Raw genomic sequence first — 25,614 nt, forward strand, 5'->3', positions numbered from 1 at the left:
TTAAAATAGTTTTCAAATCATTTAAATCATCTTTTTACAACTTGTTTATGCTTTGTGACACTAGAGAAAATTAAATAAAAACCAACAAAAATATATCTTGTTTCGCTGTAGCTATTAACTTGTCTGCAACTCTACGTGTGATCATCGGTCCCTGTGGATTCGATCCCGTATTACTACTGCGTACTTTACTGTGCACTTGCAGTTAGATAATCGGGTTAAAACTCGAGACATCAACATGTAATATATTTTTAATAAATGACTGTGTTGACAATATGACTCTAAAATTCATTTTCTATGATCTCAAACTAAATAATTATGTTTTTTGGTATAAAACCGAATAAACCGAAAACCGACGGCATATAAACCGAACCGAACCGAAGTAAATATGGATTTAGAATGGTAGTTATATTTTACTAACCGAAATACCGAAAACCGAAAAAAAACCGAACCTAAACCTATCCGGATTGAACACCCCTAATTATAAGAGTCTTATGAATATGAAGCCAGATCAATATTCATGAGCGTAATGTTTTAGCCGAGCCTAAGCACAGACAATTGAATTATATAAATCGTTCAGCCTTCATCTCTATAGGAACGTGGCATCACATCGTTTGCATGTGATCAGAACCATCGTCTTACTTATTCCTCCAAATAGCTCTGGCGCTCAAATGTCATGCCTCTTGAAGAACAGGTTTAAGCCTATTGTATCTGTTTTGCTCTGCTTCTTGTTCTGTTATTAATGTTGGATTGGGTTAGCCTTAGTCTCTTCCACACCATGGAAGTCTTCTCAATCTTCTCACCAGTGTCAAGATCAGCAGCAACCTTAGCCTAAGCCGTAGTAAGAAAAAAGATTCTTGACATTGCAACAACAAACTCACATTGATTTTGATAACTGCAAAGTCATATGTTAGTCACTTATTGGTCAAGGAAGAGTTCTCTCGTCCTTCTGAATAGCATTAGATGGATTCAGTTTCAATACTCACCTCTATGAAAGACTGAAAGTTCACTCTAAATCTAGTCCCCTTAAAGCTTCCCTTTTTACATTACCCATTTCATGTAACACGCGCTGGTCAAATAATGAACATCTGTAACGCGTCTTCTCGTCCATGTCGCGCGAGTCGGTGTGAGAGAGACCTTCAGTTTCAACGTATTGTCTCAAATCTTTTTCTTCCACTTTGAGACAATTTCCAAGTGCTGGTTTCTTCTTAGCATACACCAAGAACATACGATTCATGGTCATGTGTGTTTCCACAATCAGACCTTTCTGTTGATGAAAGATCTTGCACACATTGTTCTTAATCAGGATTGTCAGATGCTTCTCCTGAAACTGTCCAATGCTCAGCAGGTTATTGGTCAGGTTCGACACATAGTATACGTCAATTACCACTTTGAGTTATCTCTTCTACTTCGAACCTAACATTTCCTTTTCCTTGTACCATCATTTTTGCACTATTTCCCAACCGAACTGAGTGTTTGAACCCTTCATCCAGTTCGTAGAACCATGACTTCTCTCCTGTCATGTGGTTAGAGCATCCAGAGTCTAGAAACCAAACCCCTTTGCCCTCAGCATTACTCAAATCAGCGTGTGCCATTAAGAGTAACTCTTCCTCCTCGTCAAACTCCATATAGTTTGCTTTCTTCTCCAGGCTAGTGCACTCAAACTGGTAATGACCCAGTTTACGACATCTAAAGCAGTTGATGGCTGATCGCTTCACAAATGATCGACCTCTTCCTCGTCCACGATAACTGCTTCCTCCTCTCTGAGGATTCCATTTTCATCTTCCTCTACCATACCTTGGCTCATTATCCACTTGAAGAACCTGTTCTTCACTTCGTTGCTCAGTCACTTTGCCCTCATGAATCTGTAGAGACGCCTGCAGTTCATCCACCGAGAGACGATCAATGTCCTTGGATTCCTCAATTGAACATATCACAAAGTTGAAGTTTTCTGTGAGGCTCTGGAGTATCTTCTCAACAATCTTGACATCTTCAATGATCTCTCCACAGTTTCTCATATCATTGGTTGTCTCCATAACTATAGCAAAGTATCCAGATACCTTCTCACCAATCTTTATCTCCAGTGTCTCAAAGGTTTTCCTCAGCCTCTGCAATTGAGCTCGCTTCACCCTAGCATTCCCTTGGTGTTTAACCTTCATCGAGTCCCACAGCTGTTTGGCCGTCTCCTTTTGGGTTATTGTCTTCAGCGTGGTCTTGTCGATTGACTGAAAGAGGTAGTTCTTTGCTTTGAGATCCTTGAGTTTTGCTTCATTGAGGGATTGTTGTTGCACAGGGCTCGGCGCTTCAATTCTTCTCAGATCTTCAAATCCTGGATCGATAATACTCCAGTATTCCCTGGATCGGAGAAGATTCTCCATGATCAAACTCCAGTGATCGTAGTCTCCATCAAATTTAGGAACAGCTGGTGTCGAAAAGCTTCCAGCGTCTGTCATCTTCTTTGTGATGTTTTTCCTCTCAAACACTCACGTTTTGTTTCGCTCTGATACGAGATAAAGGAAATATAGTCTGAATAATGCGTTGTATTTCACAAAGAAGAGTACACAAGCTTTTATAGAAGCTTGGCAACATAACAAGTAAAGCAACTAAACGGAGAAAGTAGGAAATAAGATAAGAGTAGGCCATTACACAACTACTCAACTACAAAACATAAACAACTTCCTAAAAGCTAGCTAGACTTATTCAACTTCAGACTTAGTCAAACTAACATCTAGCATTAGCCACTAGGTCATAGTTTTATTTTTTTGAATTAAATGTTAAATTAATTCGAAAACAAAAAAAATGTTTTTTACAAGGTGTTTTGAGTTATAGTGGGTGTTATATGATAGTTACGAGGGAAAATAGACAGTCTTCTTAAACTTCTTTTTATTACAGTACCCACTTTGTATTACAGGCACTTGGTCAAATGGACATCAATCAGACAGTCACGGGCCTTCTTGTTCATGTCGCGCGTGTCGGTGTAAGAGAACTTCCGTTCCAACGTATTACTTTAACGAGGTCGTAGTCGGCTGTCTTATTTGGGCCTTATTATGATTTGGCCCAAGACATTGAAATAAAAGGAGAAAAAGTTGTACGAAACAAATAAATTTCTTTTTTTTTTGTTTTCTATCGTCTGAGAATCTTAAGTTTTGAAACAGGTAAAGCTACAGGCTTCAAAACTGTGAATATTCACATATGGAGAGATCATCATCTGCTCAGGTAATATTTGATTGGATTAGCAACTTTTCTCGACATATTTGAGTGATATCGTTTTCTTCGATTTTAATAGGAAAAAAAACACGTATTACGCATAATGAAATTAAAACTGACATCATCAAAAGTATTCTCATAACCAATTAGTTCGTCTACTGTTATAATCTGATCAGGTGAAAGATGTTGATAATATCAGCAAACTCCCGAATGATGTATTGCTCTTGATATTATCAAGACTTTCCACAGAAGAAGCCATAAGGACGAGTGTTGTTTCGAAACGATGGGAACATGTTTGGAAGCAATTGTCTCATCTTGTCTTCGACATTCCACGGATTATCAATTCCACAGAGCTGCGTGATAGTTTGAATCGAGTTGATATATTGATTACTAAGGTTGCTTTTCTTTTTTGTAATCAGTTTTTTTCTGTTTATCAGTATCTTACATGCTTTTTAATGCTTTTTATGGTTTCAGGTTATAAACAATCACCGTGGACATCTAGAGAGTTGTGTAATCAACCACTTCCCATACCACGGTGTAACTGGAATTCTTAATACTTGGATCCAATCAGTGACTTGCGTGAAACACACAAAGGTTCTTACACTTACCAACGATTTTCTTTGTCGGAATCCAACAAATAAAATCTTTGACATTCCCACAAACTCCTTCTCTCACCCGAGCCTTATGTCACTCTCTCTAAGTTCATACATTCTCAGAAGCTCACATCCTTTGATAAACTGCTCGAATCTTAAGACCCTCAAACTTGTATTAGTCACTGCCCCCGAGGTTGGAGTCTTTAACCGGGTACTCACATCTTGCCCCTCTCTGGAGGTGCTTGTACTAGACATCGTTTGCGTCGACAACAAAAGTGGGGTTCCTTTGAAGATTGAGAACAACACATTGAAAGTTTTGCATGTGCAGGCTATGCATTACATTGATGGTATCCAAGTGTCAGCTACTAGTCTAGATATTCTCATCATCGAAGATGCCTCTTTTGGGAGGGATGGATTTTTCCTCCGGTCCCCCAAACTCCAATTTGATAGGAACTTTTGGGCTCCAGGGAGGTTTGTGCCTCACATGAGCTACAACATATCAAAGGTATGAGTTTAGACTAACTAAGTTGAATATATGTACATTGTTAAGGTATTTGATTTTGAGTTTGACATAGTTTTTATTCAGGAGGAAAACAGCACTGTGCATGAAGAATATATGAACAACATACCTCGTCCGTTTTTTAGATCGGTTGCAATTATGGCTGCATCCATGTCGGTGAGTGTAGATTTAAGGAATCAGACACAAGTGGAGAGATTACGACAAGTCCTACGTCTGTGGACTCGTAAAATGATGGGGCTTGAGATCATATTTAAGGTATGTATATATATATGTACATTGATTCATGCTTGTTTGCTTGCTTTAAAGTTGAAGAAGACACCAGTGCCTTGACTACCAAGTCTAAATTTGCTTTAATGGAACGTTATTTGGTATGTTGTGCAGCAAGATTACAACGATGCTACTACCACAGAAGAAAACAGTGAGTCTTGGCATAAGAAGTTTTGGAAGGATAATATTAACAAAGATGCCTTCCCCAGTGCCAAATTCCTTGTGAAAACTGTGTGGATGAATAACTTCAACGGTTCAGAGGAAGAGTTTGCCTTTGCGTCGTGTTTGATCAGACAAGGGACGGTAGTAGATAAGATGATGATCAAAACGTCTTCCTTGCCTGCAAGGAAGAAGTTGGAGATAGAAGCAGCAGTGGTCAAGCTTGAAGCACTTCAAACAGAAGATGAAAGGGAGCTTACCATTCATTGTTTCTGATAGAGTTTAATTTGGGTCAAACCTGTTCAACCTAATTTTGAAGATTTGTTACACTTTTTTTTTTGTGAATTCTACGAACTTATTCTTCTTTCGCTATAATTCAGATTGTGAACTGCAATGCATCAAAATTGATTCTTCTTAGTGAAATCTTCTTCTTTGAGCCATTTTTTGGAACTGATTCTTTTGTTTGAAGATCAGTAGCACACACTCTTCGAGAGAACCCAACTAGAAATCTTAGAACTTATTGTTGGTGACATAGGATACCAAAGGGATTCATCAGAAGAATCAAACTAGTGAAAACTTGTGGAACAAGAAACAAGAATAACAAAACACAGAGTGATGGCTCTAAGAACTGGTCATGCAGTAACACAAAGGATCTTGGCTGTCACTTGGTGATGTCAGAGTAAAACACCTGATCACTCTTGAACAAATGATTAGCCTCAGGTCTCATGGAAGGATAATAACGGTACATGGAAAAAGCTATTGCATTGAGATGAGGTTGTTGAACGAAATAGGTCTGAGCTGGACCAAATAAAGGCCTTGGAACAAACGTCTGGTTCTGTAATCCTTCTATATTAGCCAGCTGGTTAGCCATTGTGTGCTGGTGAGTTGGTCTTATAATCTGAGGTCTCCAAGCTGCAGCGTTAGGACCCGACCCATATGCATAGCTGTGAACCATCCTGGTTGCTTTGTGGTCAACATCGTTGGAAAAAGTGTACCACGGTTCACAGTTTGATAATCACTCCTAGGAAATTGATTAAAGATTTGAATTATTAGTGAAGAGACTAAGGCTAACATAATCTAACATTAGTAACAGGACTAGAAGCAGAGCAAAACAGAGACAATAGGCCTAAACCTGTTCTTCAAGAGCGCCAGGGCTATTTGGTTCAAATCTGTTCAATCTAATTTTGAAGATTTATTTACGAACTACGTTCTTCTTTTTGTTACAAGAATTGGTCAAGAAATTAATTATACATGGAACCTGTATTAATTAATTGGCAGATCCTCACTGCCAAACCCAGAGTATAAGCCGTCCCAAACACCTATATTTTTTTTTTCTGAAATCCCTTAATAACTGTCTATAAGTAGATTCCAGAGGAGTGACTGATAGTGGAGAGCTTAGAATCATTTTCTCTGGATCAACAGAGTAAAGATCAGAGTATAAACCATCTGAAAATAATTCAGATTGTGACTGCAATGGATCTTTTGATTCATTTTCTGCATCAGTGTCATCTTCTTAGTTAATTCTTATGCTTTGAGCCATTTTTTTTGAACTGGTTCTTTTGTTAGAAGATCAGTAGCACACACTCTTTCAGAGAAGCAAACTAGAAATCTTAAGAATTTTTTTGTTGGTGACATAGGATACCAAATGGATTCATCAGAAGAAACAAGAAGAACAAAACACAGAGTGATGAATGGCTCCAAGAAGAACAGAAACACAAGTAATAGCCAAATGTGAATCAGATGCCTCCTGCAATAGAAGTATATTAAGAGCATCTTGCATTTTCACTGTTGCAATTGACTCTGTTACGCATAACAATTCTGTCTTGTGAACCATTTCATGTAGTGATCCTTCTTCTGAGAATCGAACAACAAAGGTTCACTCCGCGCTACGAACGGATTTTATATTTCAATTTGATATATATATTATTTATATCATATTTTTGTTTATGTCTTACTTACATGTTATTTAATGTTTATAACATATTTTTTTACAACTATAATATATTTTATTACAATTATAATAGGTGAAGCTAACCCTATAATATAAGTACTCATTGTTTTAAGTAAAGCTACATTATATCTCTTCAAAATAAAATTTCATAAAAAGTAAATAAAACAACTATTTAAAATGTTCTATTAGTTAAATGCACTGAAACTTCTATGAAAGTATTGATATTAACTATATTATTTGATAAACTATAAACAGAAAACAATATATTACAATCTAACTATAGTTAAAATATAATTTGGGATTAAAACTCAGTGTAAAATGATAATCAAGATATTCTAAATATATATGCACAATTAATTTAATTAATATTCTTTAATATTATTTTGTTCCAATCAAAGAAAAATATTATTTTGGTTTACAATTACTTTTTAAAATACCAATCACGGTATTAAATTGTTATTAAAACACACATTTTATATACTTTCTATCTTAAGAGTCAATTTTGAATACCTAGATAAAAACACTATTTTATTATAAAAAGATAAAAAAAACTAACAACAGTATTTTTGAAATAAATTTTTCTTTTGCGATGAGTTGATATTCAAAGGGTATTCATACATAATCCAAATTTAGTTGCTTTTAGTTTTGGTCTTGGAATGTATAAATTTACATGCTCTTGCTTCCTCCAACTTGAAAAGGCATGGTGCAGACTTGGACGTCCTATGTTCCCCACACTGTTGAAATGCTCAATGTTTTTGAAAAGGCAAGATTCAGATCATGTTGTTGTCGCTCCTTTGATGCCGAGCAGGTGCAACTAGGCCGATTGAGACGGAAGCTGTGTTCCTCCTCCCACTGTCCCAACCTGAAAATGTTACCATTATAAATAAATATGTTTAATCAAACTGAAGAACTTAAAAGTGAGATTTGATCAATGAACTCAATAGTTGGCGTAATGATAGAGATATGGATATCTTTCCCATTAATGGCTTCCATCATTGTGATGTGATGAACTCAGAGCTCTCCACGTTTTGAGCTGAATCTTGGAAAATAGCTATGAAGAAATCAAGGACTATATTGCTGGCGTGATAGTTGAATGCACCTAGATGATATGTGACTATGGTTAGAAAGATTAGGATATTTTACATTAAGAGTTTTGGTAATTTTTTATTTAATAATTGGTTTTGAAGTTTTCCTTTTTATATTAGTTTAAGAGTTTTCCATATTCTACAAAGTTGTATCCCTATATAAAGGTTTTATATTATTAATAATAAAAAAGCTTCCAAGAATTAACTTAATCTCTAAGAGAGATTAGTTAAAAGTAAGTAAGCTTTTTGGTTCATATCAACTTGGTATCAGAGTCAGGTTCCGATGGGAGACAAGGATTTCTAGAAATCCATATCTGTGAGTTGTGACAAGATGATTGCACAACTTGGTGAGATAATGGAGATTGCGAAGAACATTCAAGCGATGTTGAAGCAAGAGAGGATGAAAAAACAAGCAGAGTTGGAGACGATTATTTTGAAGGAAAGCCTAAAGCTACTTGTAATTTCGGAGCCAGAGGAGTATAACCTCACAGAGTCAGAGACATTATTGCAGCAAGATCCATTGTTGGTTGTATTAGAATCTAACAACATACTCGTGTTAGAATCTGAACGATCTCTGAATTCCAAAAAATCAACGATAGCACCAGCTGTGGTAAAATATAGCTTTCTAATGGAATCAAACAACAGAGAGTCAGAAAAGTGGTTGCTACCATATGGCTGTCTAGATACCATTAGTTGGAGCTTGAGGACAAGCACCGAATGGAAGAGGGGAATAATGATATGTGACTATGGTTAGATAGATTAGGATATTTTACATTAAGAGTTTTGGTAATTTTCTATTTAATAATTGGTTTTGAAGTTTTCCTTTTTATATTAGTTTAAGAATTTTCCATATTTTACAAAGTTGTATCCCTATATAAGGGTTTCATATTATTAATAATAAAGAAGCTTCCAAGAATTAACTTAATCTTTAAGAGAGATTAGGTTAAAAGGAAGTAAGCTTTTTGGTTCATATCACTAGAGAGCCTGCAACAACAGAGAGCCCGTGAGGTTCTTGAGCATTTTGAGTTCCACAAAAGCAGCAGCACTCGTTTTCAACACCTTGTTCATGATCTCTCCTCTGATTACTGCCTCACAAACTACTGATTTGCCACGTCCCTCGATTAGTTCACAGCAGCAGATTTGTTGCCACGTCCCTCAACCCTCAATTTACAAAATCTCAATGCAAAAGTTAAAAATATACCATGGATTAAGCTACAATTCAAATAAATAAAAAAACAAAAGAAGAAAAAGTAGATGAACTCCAAAGCATTTGAGATGGGTCTTACATCTTTCTCGGGCTTGGGAAGACAACATTTGACTAAGAATCATTTGTTAATGTTTATAAGTTTCCCTAAACATATGTTCCAATCAGAAAATAGATTAGTTCCAAACTGGAAAAACAAATCAATTTCTTTTCCACTATTGACAACAACGACACACACCTTTTAGCATCTTCTGGTGTTCTCTCTTGTTCTGGACTATGATGATTGTCATGGTTTCCCTGGTAATTAGGTTGGTTCACGATGAGCCAAACATTCCAAAAATTCAATTTTCCCAATTGGAAAAATTAAAACTGACATAGGTGAAGGTTATAAGAAATATAATGCCCTGTCGAACCATCAGATCTTGCTTTCTACTATGTCTAATAGCTTCTGTTTCAGGATCAGTCTACACAGAAAAAGTATAAGAGACAAATTAGTAAAATATTAAATTGAAAAATCCTTACTTTCAAATAAGATTTATGTTTGGCTTAACTTGATACAATGCTTTGATTGTTGGAATCTAATTCATCAACTGCAACAAAAGATCTAGTGAGCTTAGCCCGAAAAACCTATTCAACAAACTGAACTGAAAGTATTAAAACTAAAAAAACACAAATTTGTAGATTTTAAGCCGGGATCTGTTTAAAAAAACTATTGATCATGTGTTCGAAGAGCGGAACAACCTTAGTTCGCAGAATCTGAGCAACCGCAACCCCACCGTGGAAGAACAATGCCCAGCCTTCAAATCAGAGAGAAATATAGATGACGCAGCCATTAGACAGAAATAAAATTTTCTCTCAATATATTAGGAATTGTGAGGATGATGCTATAGGGCTAAATCCTTACCTTTTTATAAGTGAGAATCTGAGAATCACCTCTTTGATGAAGGATAAGAATCACTGAATGCAACAAAGTGGTTGTAGTGGGCATGAAGAATTAAGCTTTCATTAATGATGTTCAATCAATTCGATTTGTAACGGTTCCGAGGTTAATGGTTCCGAGGTTAAGAATAGAGACCGACATGAACAGACACCATCGACTTGTAGATTACTGATGAAACGTCTACGCACACGCAATTTCAGAATCACAATTGATGGTATACAGATTTAGACCTTTGATGACCAGATGAACCCTAGAAATGTGAGTTGAGAAGAATATACCTGCCTCTGGAGTGAATAAACACTATTATATATCCCCTATATATTATTATTCCCTGTATATTATTTGTGAAACATTACAACTTCTTTTTGTAGCCACGTGTCATCATTATTAGGATGATTCTTAGAATTATTAGAGAAATATGTTGGTCCATCTAATTATATAATAAGTTTTTTATTAAACTAATCATAAATTCATTATTAATGTCATTTATTATTTCCTTAAATAAAGATTACGGAATTGCCTAATGTGGCTAAAGTATATATGACAATTAATGATTTTGAATAATAAAGATCTGATAAAAAAATAATATATCTTCTATCAAATTTGTTTAATTTTAAACTATTAAAATAATTTAAAAAAATCACAATAACCATATTATAAAAAATTTAGATTTTTCTGTATATGTTATATTTTGAATTTTAAAAAATGACTATAAATTACTAAAACTGTTAAAAGTCTCACATTCAAATTTTGCGATCCATGGTTTAAAATTTTTGTTATGACAAAATAAAAATGATTACAAAATCATATAAATAAAAGTCTAACTTAATTAATCATTAAAATTTAAAATATAAATGTATATATATCATTCTAAATTAAACTATAAATCATATTGAATAAATAAATATTTTAATTTCAAAATTTACTTTGAAAAATTATTTTTGATAAAAGTTTTGAACTAACATTGATAATTTTTTTTAAATTATAAATTACTAAAATTATTAATCCCACAATAAAAATTTTGTTATCAGTAATTTAAAGTTTTTGCTATTAAAGATACACATGATCAAAAAAACATATGAGTAGAAAACATCATTTAATAGACATTAATATTAAAAATATAATACGTATGTTAATATCATTTAAATTTAATTACATATCCTATCAAATTTTTTAAAAAATTGTTTGGATTAATAAATTTGATTTATACATTTGCACTAATTTAATTATATATGTAATAGTTACTGAATTTTAATTATTCAATATATATTTATTATTTCATAATATGTAAGAACATATAATACATAAAATAATTTTTATATATAATGTTTATCCCGCGCAAGGCGCGGATCTTAATCTAGTATACTAACTATTTGTCTGCCCTACGCGCATGATCTATGGTATAGCATAATATTTGATATATGTCTAAATATTTCATTTTTTATATTGTAAATTAACACTTGAACGTCATGTGTGGAAAATGTTATTTGGTTTTTCATTAGTAGGGTGACTTTTTGGTTAGAAATACTTATGATGTTAATATTTGTCTAGAATGGGGAGTTGTTTATGAGAAAGTTGTAATAATATTGATGATTAGCTATTTTTAATCATTCGGATAAACTTTTTGTTTGTGGAGATGCATGGTTCATATGTGTTTACTGCAGGTATTATATATTTTTTGAAGCATACATATAATAAATGTTTTACATGTAAACATAAAGGGAGCTAGGCTAAAAACTTCTTGATTAAATACAAAAAATTGTTCAAGTATGTTTTTCTGACATCATCATTTCCTTGCATAACATGATTATGCCATATATGTAAATGACATTGAAATAAAAATGTCTCCCAACTATTGGTTGGACCCCTATGTAAGAGTTTTTTTTTTTTTTTTGGTAAAACCCTATGTAAGAGTTGTTTTAACGAAGATACTCTTATATACCTTTAACATAGTAAGCATGGTCGTTACCAGCGGAAAGACGTCTCATCATTAATTTTTTGTATCTTGTTTGTAATGCTAGTGAATGGTTTGTCAAAATCTTGATGTTTATAGTTTTTTACACCCATTTGACTTGAGCGGCCTTGGCTAAAACCGTTGATGAATTCGTGATATTATAGATGTTTCCCCTCAAAGATTGGCTAACACATGTGATGATTGGATTTTAAGAAATTTTTAAATGCTTGATAGTGGATGATTTAATTCATTTTTGAATTTTTATGATGGGTAATGTAGAAGAAGTGTAGCTATATTAAGTTGGTATTATTTACACATGACTAATAATGCCAAAAACCTATAAGTAAAGTTTAAATTGAATTTTTTTTATTATATGTCAAGGTGGACTCATTAAGCTTAAAATGCTATTTATGTAAACTCAACTCATTATGGGAGAGTGTGTGATTTCTTAAACATTTTTAATTTATAAGTTTTCCAGAAAAATTCATTTATACTTTGAGACAAAAAGATAAATAATTCTGTTCTAAAAAAATATTAACATGTAACTCTTACGGAGATTGTATCATGCTGTAATTTTCAATTAGTTCTAATTAATTTCATTTTGCTAACTTAGAATATAAGCTGAAATATTAGTTAAGGCAATAATTTATAATATTTCTGAAATGAGAAAGACGTAATTTACTAATCGACTTATCTAATTATATTAATTTTATACCGCTGATTATACATTTATAATAACGCAAAATTAGTTTTTATTTCATAAACTGTAGAAATAAATGAATGACATATTCATATATAGTCATTTATTTGTAATTTATCTCCAGCTCTAAAATATACAATAACTAGGGCCGACCCGCCCGTAAAATTAACAAATAATTAAAGTAGTTAAAGTAAATATTTAATATAAACTTTTATTATTTAAAATATACATATTAGTTAAATTTTGTACATGTTATTTTATTTGAAGTCTAAATAAAACATGGTATCTGAAAATTAGTTATAATTTTTTTAAATAAATATACTTGTTATTTTTTACAATATGATCTCTTTTTTTCATGTTAAAAGGTTTATAATGGTTTTATTTTGTTAAGTAATATATTTTTTAATTATATATAAAGAATTGGATGTTATCTGAAAATTAGTTCGATTTTTTAAAAAAATATATATACTTGTTATTTTTTACAATATGATTTCTTTTTTCATGTTAAAAGGTTTAAGATGATTTTTTTGTTAAGTAATCTATGTTTTAATTATATGCAAAGAATTGGATGTGGTATTACATCATTTCTTGTGATTTTACAGCATTATATATATAAAAAAAAATTCATGTTAAAAGGGGATATATTTCTTTCCACCAGCGCTTTTTCTGTGGTTTTTCTCTTATATCAACCATATTGATCATGCTTTATTTTTCTCTCATCGTGACATCCACATTTCTTTCCAGAAAACATGCAAACCTTCTGAGTTCATGGTCGCGACTGACTTTATTAATTTACCAAAAATATGAAAACAGACAAGCAATAAAATATTATTATCAGTTTACTGGCCATACTAACGATGAGAGAAAAATAAAACCTTACTAATTAAACATCGTACATGGCAAGCCCTTTTACAAAAAAAAAAAAACATCGTACATGGCCAGATTGTTTTATTCTGCTGACAAACTTAAACATAGATGTAAAATCGTAATAAAAATTAATTAGTTATTAAAAAGATCATCCGGGTCAAACATAGATGTCTACCTATAAACATGGGAAAAACACAAAAACAAAATATCAAACTCGTCCACGAAAACTGATGCGATAGCATTATTTAAAAAGGGAAAAACAGCGTCCATAGATCTTATTATCACAACTTATGCCATGACATGAGTGCCTTCTTGACCATCTTCAAAGATGCATTCTCGGGAGGGGTCTTCTGCTCATCACCAGTCGGGGCTGTTCCCGTATTCATTGCTGACTGCTCGCTACTTCCGCCAGTTTCAACCTTAGCAACGACTGTGTCGTCACCTGCAGGTCCATTGTTGTTGTCGCCTCCCTGATCACATCGAATAAACTATAGTTATTTGTATGACATATAAGAAACATAACAAAACTTACATTATTAACAAAGTCAGGGTGTGGTACGCATTCACGTTCGTTAAGGATGCGAGTGACGGTGAAAGTCTGATGATTAGACGTGAAGTTGTAAGGAGAATGTTTTTCCTTCCATGTTTTCCCTTCCATGTCGACAACGGCGCACTGCTTTTTTTTGGTACAATCGGAGCAAGCAACAGAACACCATCCTTTTTTCTATCTTGATGCTGGTCACTTTCCCAGTGCATATGAAATCAATATCCTACATGTAGGATAACCAGAATCATATCTACGGTGCCACACATGCAATTTTAAAATTATTAAGGGAAGATGTATTACCTGAGTTAGAGCTGTGTTGATAAACTCATTAAGCTCAGATATGGTCACAGTCTCAACCTTTGCATATCCCCTCAGCAGTGGAGCGGCTGAGGGAAGCCCAGTGTCTGCATACGTATATGGTTTGTCTTACTTTCTCTGTGAAAACTTGGCAGTGGTTAATACAGGGGAGTCTTCTGGGACATGGAGGACTGTCCCATCTCTGAGGGTCTTGATCCTGCTATTGTTTTTGACGACATCAAAGCAACTTTAAGAAAAACATCGATATCATGGTGAACTAAAGAAAAGTCAGGGCTTATTGTGAGAATGATAGTACTGAGTTGTTTAATTACTATAACGTTGCCAACATCTTCTTAGAAAAGAGAGGTGAATTATTATACTCATTTTTTCGTTCTTATTAGTTTAGTTTGTATCTAATTCAGTTCTTATAACGTTGCCAACATCTTCTAATTACTATAACGTTGCCAACATCTTCTTACAAAAGAGAGGTGAATTATTATACTCATTTTTTCGTTCTTATTAGTTTAGTTTGTATCTAATTCAGTCTAATCTATGTTATAGTGTGCAAAGCTGGATTTACAGAAGTTGATAAAATGTTAGTAGATATTCTTACATGTGGATTATACTATCCGGCACCATCACACTTGATGATATTCTCAAAAAAACATTGTAGAAGTAATGGAGCGATTTGGTGCGTGTTCTTGAAGAATTAAAATCAGATTATTTCAATATTCTTGTTTCACGTCTTGACGGCTTATGTTTTTCCATCAGCATGCTTGTTATCTACCAAAGCGCTATTGTCCCCAATAAGCGGATGAAGTTGGCACATAGTAAGCTTTTTGATCTAATAAATTGATGTTTGCTTTATGTACATTTTCTGATATTGTAATTTGATTTTGAGTTCTCTGTTGGCAGGTGTCTTCTGTTAGGAAATATGCGGTCAAATTTTTGCGGAAAACCGAATTTATGGGAGCGGGAAAACACACACAAAATTGTTAACGGAGTTCGGCCAATCTTGCCTACGTCTCCGGACCTGCTACAGATCTTTTATTATCAACCCAAAATTTTTTTACAAACTCTCAACTCACACCCGACCCTAAATACACTCAAGAAATTACACTTAATTTCTTATAGAGAAAGATTTTTTCACAAGAAAGATTTTTTTTTCTCTCTTATTTTCTCTCTCGCGCACTCTCTTCTTCTCTTGTTCTCTCTTTCTATGTTTTTTGGATGCCCTTCTTCTTCTCCTTGTGTGGTTATTTGTAGGAGATTATGGGGGGAGTTGGTGAAACTTCTTGTTGCACCTACCAAAAAACACAAAAGAAATGTGTTGTTGAATTAATCAACAAACATGTTCTTGATACAACTTCTTGTTGTACCTAAAAAAAACGTGTTCTTTACATCTTCTGGAACAATTGGAAGACTGTCGAAGCCCTGAAGGTCTTGATCCTCATAGCAACTATCAGATTATCAAATCAGCTCTTGCAAAACAGGGTTGTCGTGGTGAAGTGTCAATCTGGGCTTATTGTGAGAAGAACGATTTTTCCCCGGTTGATATCACCTTAGTACCTGCAGGTGACACTACGAGAAATATGTACATTCTTAGCTCACGAAAAACGCTATATTAGGCCTTTCATAGCCTGATTTTAAGCTTCTGTTTATTAAAAATTTTTCATAGTGTTTATATAATGCTATTATAAAGTTTCAAAATTTTAAACTCATCTACAATACCACTTCTCCTTAGGCAAATCTGCTAACTCCGGTAAACCCACTTGTTATGCAATGCCTTTTTCTCCTTAGGCAAATCTGCTAACTCCCACGTGTGATTAGATAACAACGAGTCCATCTCGTCGTTCATTGCAAGCTCCCACTTGATCGACTCATCAACTTGCATAGCTTCCTCATAACATTCAGGCTCGCCTCTGTTTGTGAGCAGAATGTAGTTGAGCGATGGAGAAAACCTTACTGGCTTTCTGATGATTCTGCTTGACCGTCGTAACTCCGTGACTGGTGTATATGGGACCACTTCAGAATCATCACTTTCTTCAGCTTCACCACTCTCGTCTTGAGAGATTTATTCTTCTGCTGTTGCGGTATCCTGTGGCAACTCCGGTATCAGGATATCTTCTAAGTCAACAGCTCCAGGCTCTTTCCTCTCCGAGCCTTCTCTTAGCTTATCCTTGTACAACGCTTCTTCGTTGAACACAACATTCTTGCTGCAGATGATCTTTCGATTTTCATCATCCCAAAACCGGTAACCAAACTCCGTGTTACCATAGCCGATGAAGTAACACTTCTTAGACTTCGAGTCAAGTTTACTTCTTGCAGCATCATCAATATGAACATAAGCTAAGCATCCGAACACCTTTAGATAAGAAATATTTACTTTCTTTCCGCTCCAAACTTCTTCAGGGATCTTAAATCCCAATGGTACAGACGGTCCTCTGTTTATTAAGAAGGTTGTGGTATTGATTGCATCTGCCCAAAACGTCTTTGGCAATCAATCCACAGTGCAATTTCATGCTCTTTGCACACTCATTCAAGGTTCGGTTCATCCTTTCCGTTATTCCATTCTGTTGAGGCGTTCCAGGAATAGTCTTCTCCATCTTGATCCCATTATCAGCGCAATATCTCTTGAACTCGTCGCTGATGTACTCTCCACCATTATCAGACCTTAAACACTTCAACTTGAGATTCCTCTCAATCTCAACCATGGCTTTCCATATTTTGAAAACCAAAAACACTTCATGCTTGTTTTTCATGAAGTAAACCCACACCTTTCTTGTGGAGTCGTGGATAAAGGTCACATAGTAGTATGAACCTCCCAGCGATGCAACAGGAGCAGGTCCCTACATGTCAGTGTGCACCAGTTCTAACTTCTCAGATTTTGGCTCTCTTCCTCCTTTAGAGAAACTAACTCGTTTCTGTTTCCCAAGGATGCAACTTTCACACATCTGATGATCCACCGTCTTCAGATCCGGAAGATCGCCATTTTCCACCACGAGTTTCATCCCTTTCTCACTCATGTGTCCCAACCTACAATGCCACAACTTGGTCTGTTTGGCATTCTCAACAACATCAACAGTGTCTTGATAACTCGTCGTCATATAAAGAGTGCCTCTTTTATGACCTCTAGCCACCACCATGGAACCTTTCTTGACTCTCCAGGCTCCACCACCAAAATTAACATCGTGCCCCGTATCATCATGTTGACCTACTGAGATCAGATTTCGCATCAACTTTGGCACATGTCTGACCTTCGTAATCTTCCACACACATCCGTCTGACATCTTCAGGTTGATATCTCCAATACCAACTATGTCCAAAGGTAATCCATCAGCAAGATATACCTTTCTGTAATTTCCCGCAACATAATTTTCCATGATGTTATGATGCAGTGTGGTGTGGAACGACGCTCCTGAGTCAAGCACCCATGAATCGACTGGGCTATCGACATAGGAGATTGACGCTTTGGTGGTATTTGCAGTTGCATCACGAGCTTCAATTTTCCTCGGGGAATCAACAGACACTACCAATGCATCAGCGATTTCACGTGTCACTACATTGGCTCCGCCTCTAGTGTTGTCTTCCTTCTTCGGTGGTGCTTGGCAATTTTTCTTAATGTGACCTGTCTTTCCACAATTCCAGCACTCTGCAGACTGTCTGAATTTGGATTGACCCCGTCCATTCCTTGACTTTGATCTGCCATTACTCCGGTTATTTCTATCTAGGTTTCTTCCTCTGTTTTCCACGTTGAAAGCAGAGCTCGTTGATGCCTCCCCAGAGTCTATCCTTCGAACTTCCTCAGCAAGGATACGATCTCTAACATCATTGAATTTGAGTTTTTGAGTACCCACAGAATTACTAACCGCTGCCCTCATCGGCTCCCAACTATTTGGCAGAGACGCCAACAGAATCAGTGCTCACACTTCATTGTCAAACTCGATTTCAACTGATGACAGTTGGTTGACAATCGTGTTGAACTCGTTCACATGTGCGGAAACCATGCCACCTTCTTCCATCTTCAAATGGAAGAGTTTCTTCATGAGAAACACCTTATTGTTTGCCGAAGGTTTCTCATACAAATCCGAGAGAACTTTCATGAGTCCTTCTGTGGTCTTCTCCTTCGCCACGTTGTGAGCAACGTTTTTCGACAGTGTTAACCTTATAACACCCAGAACTTGTCTGTCAAGGAGCTCCCACTCATCCCGATCCATCTTCTCAGGCTTCTTGCTCAGCGGTTGATGAAGCTTCTTTCCGTACAAATAATCTTCAATTTGCATTCTCCAAAATGCATAATCTGTACCGTCAAATTTCCCAATACTGTACACCGAACCGTCTTCGCCTCCCATCGTTTCTGGAACCACCGTGTATTAGAACACCTACATCGACAAACCGATGTTACCGACAAAATTCACTATTCACGAATTACTGTTCATGTGAATAGTAACTCCACAAAAAATTTGACCGATCACCGTAACTCAAGCTCTGATACCAGTTGTTAGGAAATATGCGGTCAAATATTTGCGGAAAACCAAATTTATGGGTGCGGGAAAACACACACAAAATTGTTAACGGAGTTCGGCCAATCTTGCCTACGTCTCCGGACCTGCTACAGATCTTTTATTATCAACCCAAAAATTTTTTACAAACTCCAACTCACACCCGAACCTAAATACACTCAAGAAATTACACTTAATTTCTTACAGAGAAAGATTTTCTCACAAGAAAGATTTTTTTTTCTCTCTTATTTTCTCTCTTGCGCACTCTCTTCTTCTCTTGTTCTCTCTTTCTTTGTTTTTTGGATGCCCTTCTTCTTCTCTTTGTGTGGTTATTTGTAGGAGATTATGGGGGGAGTTGGTGAAACTTCTTGTTGCACCTACCAAAAAACACAAAAGAAATGTGTTGTTGAATTAATCAACAAACATGTTCTTGATACAACTTCTTGTTGTACCTAAAAAAAAACGTGTTCTTTACATCTTCTGGAACAATTGGAAGACTGTCGAAGCCCTGAAGGTCTTGAACCTCATAACAACTATCAGATTATCAAATCAGCTCTTGCAAAACAGGGTTGTCGTGGTGAAGTGTCAATCTGGGCTTATTGTGAGAAGAACGATTTTTCCCCGGTTGATATCACCTTAGTACCTGCAGGTGACACTACGAGAAATATGTACATTCTTAGCTCACGAAAAACGCTATATTAGGCCTTTCATAGCCTGATTTTAAGCTTCTGTTTATTAAAAAATTTTCATAGTGTTTATATAATTCTATTATAAAGTTCCAAAATTTTAAACTCATCTATTATAGTATTGTGCTATGAATGTGGATTTTTTTTGTAGTGTGAGTTTCCTCTCGGGTACATTTGTATTTTCTTTCATTTATGTATGTAATATAAAGATCTATGTGGTTTCAGGAGATCAAACTGCGAGATTCAAGGAAATGCTAAGGGACATTCTTTTATGGGCGCTGCGAAATCCTGTGCACTATCAGGAAACAGAAAGTTTGCCGGGGTTCTTCAGACTTTGGTTTCAAGTTCTTCTAACAGTGCCTGATGAGACCGAATATGTAGGCTCTGTATGGATGTATCCAAATCTAGCAAGAAGCCTAACAGAATCTCCCATCAGGACAAGATCGAAAAAGCTCCCAACCAAAATTAAGCTTGCATGGTAAGATCTAATCTCCCTCTTGTTTCTCTTTATTTTGTTTTGTTGTTTGTATTGTAATTTACTTATTACACCTTAGACCTTGATCAGCGCAACCGCGCGGATGCTTGTTTTTATTTTTATATACGTAAAAGTTTTTTTCTACATCGTTAATGGTAAATATTCTTAACATTAACCAATATTTTCAACCGTTTATGGTTTTTTGAACAAAAAAATGTTATAGTCAACATGTATGGTCTTGCTCTTCCTTTACTTCTTCTACCATTTTTGTAGATAATTTCATAATTTTTTTAAGTCGTATATTTGTTTGCTCTTACTCTATAAAGCTTTGTAGTATATATGTTTTAAATTATTTTTTTACAAAAAATATGTATATAAAAAAATAAAGTTACACATTCTATTCATAAAATTAGATTGAAAAGTAAACTATGCAGTTATAACAAAAATTTAAATTAAAATTTTAATAAAATATTATGATATAAATTTCAATTATTCATACTAAAACATTATAGGGTTGGATCATAAATCTTTCTAATTCCAAAATTTCAGCAGTCTTTAAAATAAATTTAAAAAATTTGGAATTATAATTTCTATTAAAATAAATTTGTTAAAAAAAATTATCCCGTGTTGTTATTGTTTATTCCTAGAGTTTGACATGTGACAGTTTGAATATATATTTTCACTTTAATTTTTTTTGTACTAATATAATATATATTCGTAAATTAAAATGTATTAACTAATTGTTAGTATAACATTTTAAACATAACAATTTTATTTATTACTTTGGATTATTATATTTTTGTTATTTTAATCGTTTATTCACAGTGTTTCCTAAATTATTGGTATAACGTTTTCATATACAAAAGTCCAATTAAAAATTATATATATGAAAACATTATACTAATAATTTATGAATAGATTAATTTACATTTTATTTATATATTATATAAATTGATTATGATATGTGGTTTTTACTTTATTATTTATTCCTAATAAATATCGGAAAACATTTAATACGTTAATACAAAATATATTAGGAAATCTATTGGAAAATCTAGTTTGATTAAGATTCAATTAAAAACATCTATAATTTAAATTATGAATAGAAAAATATACTTAAATATAGGTTCAATAAATATTTCAATGGCATGCCATTGTAAATAAATGGTAAAAAGGTAGAATAATTTTGTATTTTCTTTTAATAGATTAGATATCCTTTGTTTCTCTATCTTTGGTTTATTACCATACCGTCGGTTTCTCATTCCCCTCTTTAGACCCCCAGCGAATCTAAATACAAAAGATCATGGGAAATTGCTACAAATATCACATTCATAGTACCACTTTTCATGTCTACAAAAATCACTTTTACCCTCACCTTTAATGAATGGTAAAAGACACTTATACCCCTAAGATTAACTAATATAGACTTAGGGTTTACAGTTGAGGGGTGGGGTAGGGTTTTTGGAATGTGAAATTTAGGATTCTAATAAATATATAAATAAATACTTAAAAAATATAAAAAAATTATAAAAAATAGTTTCAAACATAATTTTTGATTTTCAAAAAAAAAATTTGAAAAAAAATTCAAAAAAACTTATAAAAAAGTTCGAATTTGAAAATATATAATTCGAAAACATAAAAAAAGTTAGGGCTTTTTGCAAGATTGACTCAAAACTCAAAGTCAAACCTAAAACTAACACATGCTTTTCTTGGATTTTTCTTTTGTCCTATTCACCCCACAAGTTCATGATATTCACGAAAATGCCATCAAATTTTTTTTTCCGGAAAATGACATTTTTACTCTCTCACCCTCATCATCTTCAAGTAATTACAAGATTGTCATTGTCATCAATACCCCAACCACCATGAACAACCAATTTGAAGCTTTTAATGCACCTAAAATCGATTTACACTCTCTCTTTCTCACTTGTTATGAACTAAAAACAACATCTCTTTCACTTTGCCTCCATATTCATCCAAAAAACTCAAGCTTTTGATTCAAATTTTTTTTATGGTTTATAGAGCCATTCAAGCATACTATTCTTGGTGGGTTACTTTCGTTTGAGATTCTGGGTGGTTGGAGAAGACTCTGTGTGCTAAGGAAGTCATCTCACTAGTTTAAGGTATGAAATTAAAATTTTTTCCAGATCTGTTTGTGTAGAAGACTTACTCGTAAGTAGTCTGGCTGTAGAAGACTTACGGGTAAGTCTTCTGGTCAAACGGACGACTTACTGATAAGTCGTCTAGGATAAATGGGTTAGTTTTGCATTTGACCGAATTGTATCAGATATTTGACTTTTCCTGGACGACTTACGAGTAAGTCGTCTTCGGGAAAACAAAAATTTCAATATTTTATTAAATCTGGACGACTTATCTGTAAGTCGTCTCAGGTTACTTTTGCAATTGGAAAATAAAACTTAAATATTTAACTTTTCCCAGACGACTTACGCAGAAGTCGTCAAGTAAGACGACTTACCTGAAAGTAGTCCAGGATAAGCAAAGTCGTCCAGATTTATTTTCTAGATTATTGGCAAACCTTGCTTATCTGGGACGACTTTCTTGTACGTCGTCTGCCTGGACGACTTTCAAGTAAGTCGTCTGGGTAAAGTTAAATATATAAGTTTCTTTTTCGAATTGCAAACTAACCTGAGAAGACTTACAAATAAGTCGTCTACCTTTAATAAAATATTGAAATTTTTGTTTTTCCTGAGACGTCGTCCAAGAAAAGTCAAATATCTGATACAATTTGGTCAAATGCAAAACTAACCCATTTATCCTAGACGACTTACCAGTAAGTCGTCTAGTTTTTTTTTAACAAACAAAGCTGGACGGCTTACTTGTAAGTCGTCCTATTTAAAATTCAATTACAAAAATGACCTGTTTGGACGACTTATTGGTAAGTCTTCCAGACGACTTACTGGTATGTCGTCTGCGTCAATGTTTAGTAAACTTTCATTTTCTCTATGTTTACTAATGGGTTTTATTTTGAATTTTTGTAGATGATGCGTCAGTTACATGCAGTGTATGGAGAATGATTGTTGAATGATTATCGTTGGGATTTTGTGGTTGATAATGTCAAAGGAGCGAGAATCATTTTTTTGGGGGAAGGTTCGACACATGCTGAACTTCTTGCAATGGCTCAAGAAGATTATAACCTGGACATGAGCACAGAGTCTGTGGAGATAACCTACTCATTACCAGAAAAAATGATGCACGCTCCAGACACCCCTCCTATTGATGTTACAAGTGATAGACAAGTTCGAAACTTGCTCGAGATAACCAAAACGCATGGAGTACGGCTTTGTGTATCAAGCCGTAGCAAGGTGGAAACGGTTTCAGAGTTCAGGGAAGATGATGAAGCTGATGAAGCTGATGAATGTTTTGAAGATGATGATGATGATTTGGTTGAAGATGAAAATCATGATGGGGAGGAGGACGATGGGGAGGAGGATGCTGGTATCTCTATTGTTGTTGAAGCGGACGAGAATGGTGAGGATTACAGTGTTTATGGAAAGGTTGAAGATGAGGATGAGGAAGATGATGATATGTGTTTCGAAGATATCGAAAATATTGAAGAAGGAAGATCGAATGGTAACAGTATCTATGTCAACCAGAGTTTTGTTAGCAAGGATGCACTGCTTTCAGAGCTGCGGTTGACAGCAGTGGGGTTTAAGTTCTCTTTCAGAATATACAAGTCAACGAAAACTCTCCTTGTGACAACATGTCCGGTTAGTGGTTGTCAATGGAAGGTCAGAGCGAGTGTGAAACATGGGACAAACACGTTTTGGGTAACAAAGTATGTGGAAAAACATACATGCTCAGCAGGAGACCGACTCGCTCAGCGGAGACACTGTACTCCGAAGTATGTTGGTAGGCTTTTCATTGATCGTGTTGGAATCATTGATGGGTTGAATCCACAGCGGAGACACTGTACTACCTTTTTCTTCGCTGGACTCACAACCGCCGGCTTTGTATTGACCCAAGTACCGGTGACTTCCCAGCAATCCATGGTCCACTTCTACGGTTTCTTCACAAACATAAGTTTAATTATGTTCTCCGCGAGCGTGTCCTCAACATCAAACTCCCATTTTGGAAACATTTCAGCAGTGTCCTTTTCAACAAAGTTGATCACCCTAGTCTGCAGTAAATAGAAGATATGAACTTAGATATTTGACGGATTAAGAAAGATGGAAAGAAAAGACTTCACAGACGACTTATAATTAAGTCGTCTGGAAAGTCTTCCAGCTGGACGACTCAGTAGACGACTTATAATTAAGTCGTCTGTAAAGTCTTCCAGCTGGATGACTTAGTAGAAGACTTGTAATTAAGTAGTCTGGATAGTCTTCCCAGACGACTTAATTATAAGGCTTCTACTAAGTCATCCAGCTGGAAGACTTTCCAGACGACTTAATTATAAGTCTTCTACTAAGTCGTCTAATTGGAAGACTTATCAGACGACTTAATTATAAGTTTTCTGCGAAGTCGTCCAGATTGAAGTAAATACCTAACTGAGGATAGCCTCTTTAAACTGTATGCGTCCTTTGCGACCCTTGTAAGCCAGTATCGGTGGAGACGGATTGTTTGGGAGAGGATTACCAAAAGTAGCACCCAATTCCGCAAGAGCTGTGTACACCCAGACCTGGAGAGCTTGCGCAAATCCATTAATAGTGTAACAACCCGAAATATCTCTGCCCTTCATAGAGTCCATCAGCACCTTAAACGCGACTCTCCCCCATGGATAATTCTCAAGCCGTTCTAGCTCCATCACTAGCCTTGCCAGACTAACCCGTGTAGGGGTTGAATACTTTCTCCCTTCAATGTATCCAGTGAAGATGGCAAGGTACGCGAGCCGCTTGCGATCATCCCGAGACCACCCTTCGCATCTCTCAAGTGATGCTATTATCTCCTGAGTATATGGCCCAGCTTCGACATGAACTCCAGCATCTCCCAAAAAGAAGTCAACTCCTTTGTAACAGCAGAGTGAGGTCTCTCAAGGTCCTCGATGTACTCGCAGTTTAGACCAGTGAGGTTTTCAAACTCTAATAGTGAAAACCTCACAGGTTCTGGACCAACGAGACTCCACAGCTCATACTTCTTCTTTATGTCCAGCTGGAAACCGAGCATGTAGTGAACCAGCCTTGAAGCCCAATCAAATCCCAGCTCTTGGAACTTGATGAAAACTCCCAACTTCGACTCCTTCAGCTCTTCATATTCGTCATCATGAAGAGCTTTCTTTAAAGCAGCATGCAACGTCCAACAAGTATGATACGAAATGCTATGCACTGCGGGGGGCTCTTCCCCTAATGTATATATCCTACGGGGGAGTTCTGGCATCTCCATTTTTTTGCCTGCAAAACAATCAAAGACAACCATCTCAAACAATCAAAGACTTATAATTAAGTCGTCTGGCAAGTTTTCCAGCTGAAAGACTTATAATTAAGTCGTCTGGAAAGTCTTCCAGCTGGAAGACTTTCCAGACGACTTAATTATAAGTCTTCCAAGACTTCCAGTTTTATGTTCACCTTTTCCTCAATCAATCAATCGACAGTAAGAGATATAACTTACCGGCGGTGGAGTTCAACGAGACGCCTCTGGGAGAATGCGCGCTAGGGTTTCCTCTCGGATCTTAAATAGAGGAAGCGACTGTGAGAACAGTGGTGAGA

The 25,614-nt window shown here is 35.3% G+C and overlaps 2 protein-coding genes and 1 long non-coding RNA gene across 5 annotated transcripts; 1 reads left to right on the top strand and 2 right to left on the bottom strand.

The window, feature by feature from the left end:
• Positions 1 to 839: 839 nt before the first annotated feature.
• Positions 840 to 2,842, bottom strand: LOC111204480. Its single transcript, XM_022699342.2, has 2 exons — positions 984 to 2,842; positions 840 to 892 (listed from the first exon to the last, which is right to left on the bottom strand). The coding sequence occupies exon 1, from the start codon at positions 2,448 to 2,450 to the stop codon at positions 1,776 to 1,778; it is 675 nt and encodes a 224-aa protein (XP_022555063.2). The 5' UTR covers positions 2,451 to 2,842; the 3' UTR covers positions 840 to 892; positions 984 to 1,775.
• A 247-nt stretch (positions 2,843 to 3,089) lies between these two features.
• Positions 3,090 to 5,183, top strand: LOC111202949 (F-box protein At1g80960-like). Its single transcript, XM_048751035.1, has 5 exons — positions 3,090 to 3,213; positions 3,381 to 3,599; positions 3,679 to 4,302; positions 4,384 to 4,572; positions 4,699 to 5,183. Exons 1-5 carry the CDS (start codon positions 3,190 to 3,192, stop codon positions 5,017 to 5,019), a joined length of 1,377 nt encoding a protein of 458 aa, XP_048606992.1. The 5' UTR covers positions 3,090 to 3,189; the 3' UTR covers positions 5,020 to 5,183.
• A 3,567-nt stretch (positions 5,184 to 8,750) lies between these two features.
• LOC106431519 lies at positions 8,751 to 10,249 on the bottom strand. Of its 3 annotated transcripts, none has more exons than XR_007320712.1 (5): positions 9,888 to 10,249; positions 9,535 to 9,780; positions 9,358 to 9,447; positions 9,222 to 9,280; positions 8,751 to 9,130 (listed from the first exon to the last, which is right to left on the bottom strand). It is a non-coding gene; the product is annotated as an uncharacterized LOC106431519 (long non-coding RNA). The 3 variants fall into 3 exon arrangements; XR_007320711.1 differs by having other exon boundaries at positions 9,397 to 9,447; positions 9,888 to 10,247; XR_007320710.1 differs by having other exon boundaries at positions 9,222 to 9,447; positions 9,888 to 10,246.
• Between the last annotated feature and the right edge of the window lie 15,365 nt (positions 10,250 to 25,614).

Source organism: Brassica napus, chromosome C3 (genome assembly GCF_020379485.1).
Source record: "Brassica napus cultivar Da-Ae chromosome C3, Da-Ae, whole genome shotgun sequence".
NCBI classification, from domain to species: domain Eukaryota; kingdom Viridiplantae; phylum Streptophyta; class Magnoliopsida; order Brassicales; family Brassicaceae; genus Brassica; species Brassica napus.

Coding starts and splice junctions, on each gene's coding strand:
- LOC111202949 (XM_048751035.1), top strand. CDS start 3,190: ATGGAGAGATCATCATCTGCTCAG. Junction 4,303..4,383: donor TGAGCTACAACATATCAAAG/GTATGAGTTTAG, acceptor GTTTTTATTCAG/GAGGAAAACAGCACTGTGCA. Junction 4,573..4,698: donor GGCTTGAGATCATATTTAAG/GTATGTATATAT, acceptor TATGTTGTGCAG/CAAGATTACAACGATGCTAC.
- LOC111204480 (XM_022699342.2), bottom strand. CDS start 2,450: ATGACAGACGCTGGAAGCTTTTCGACACCAGCTGTTCCTAAATTTGAT.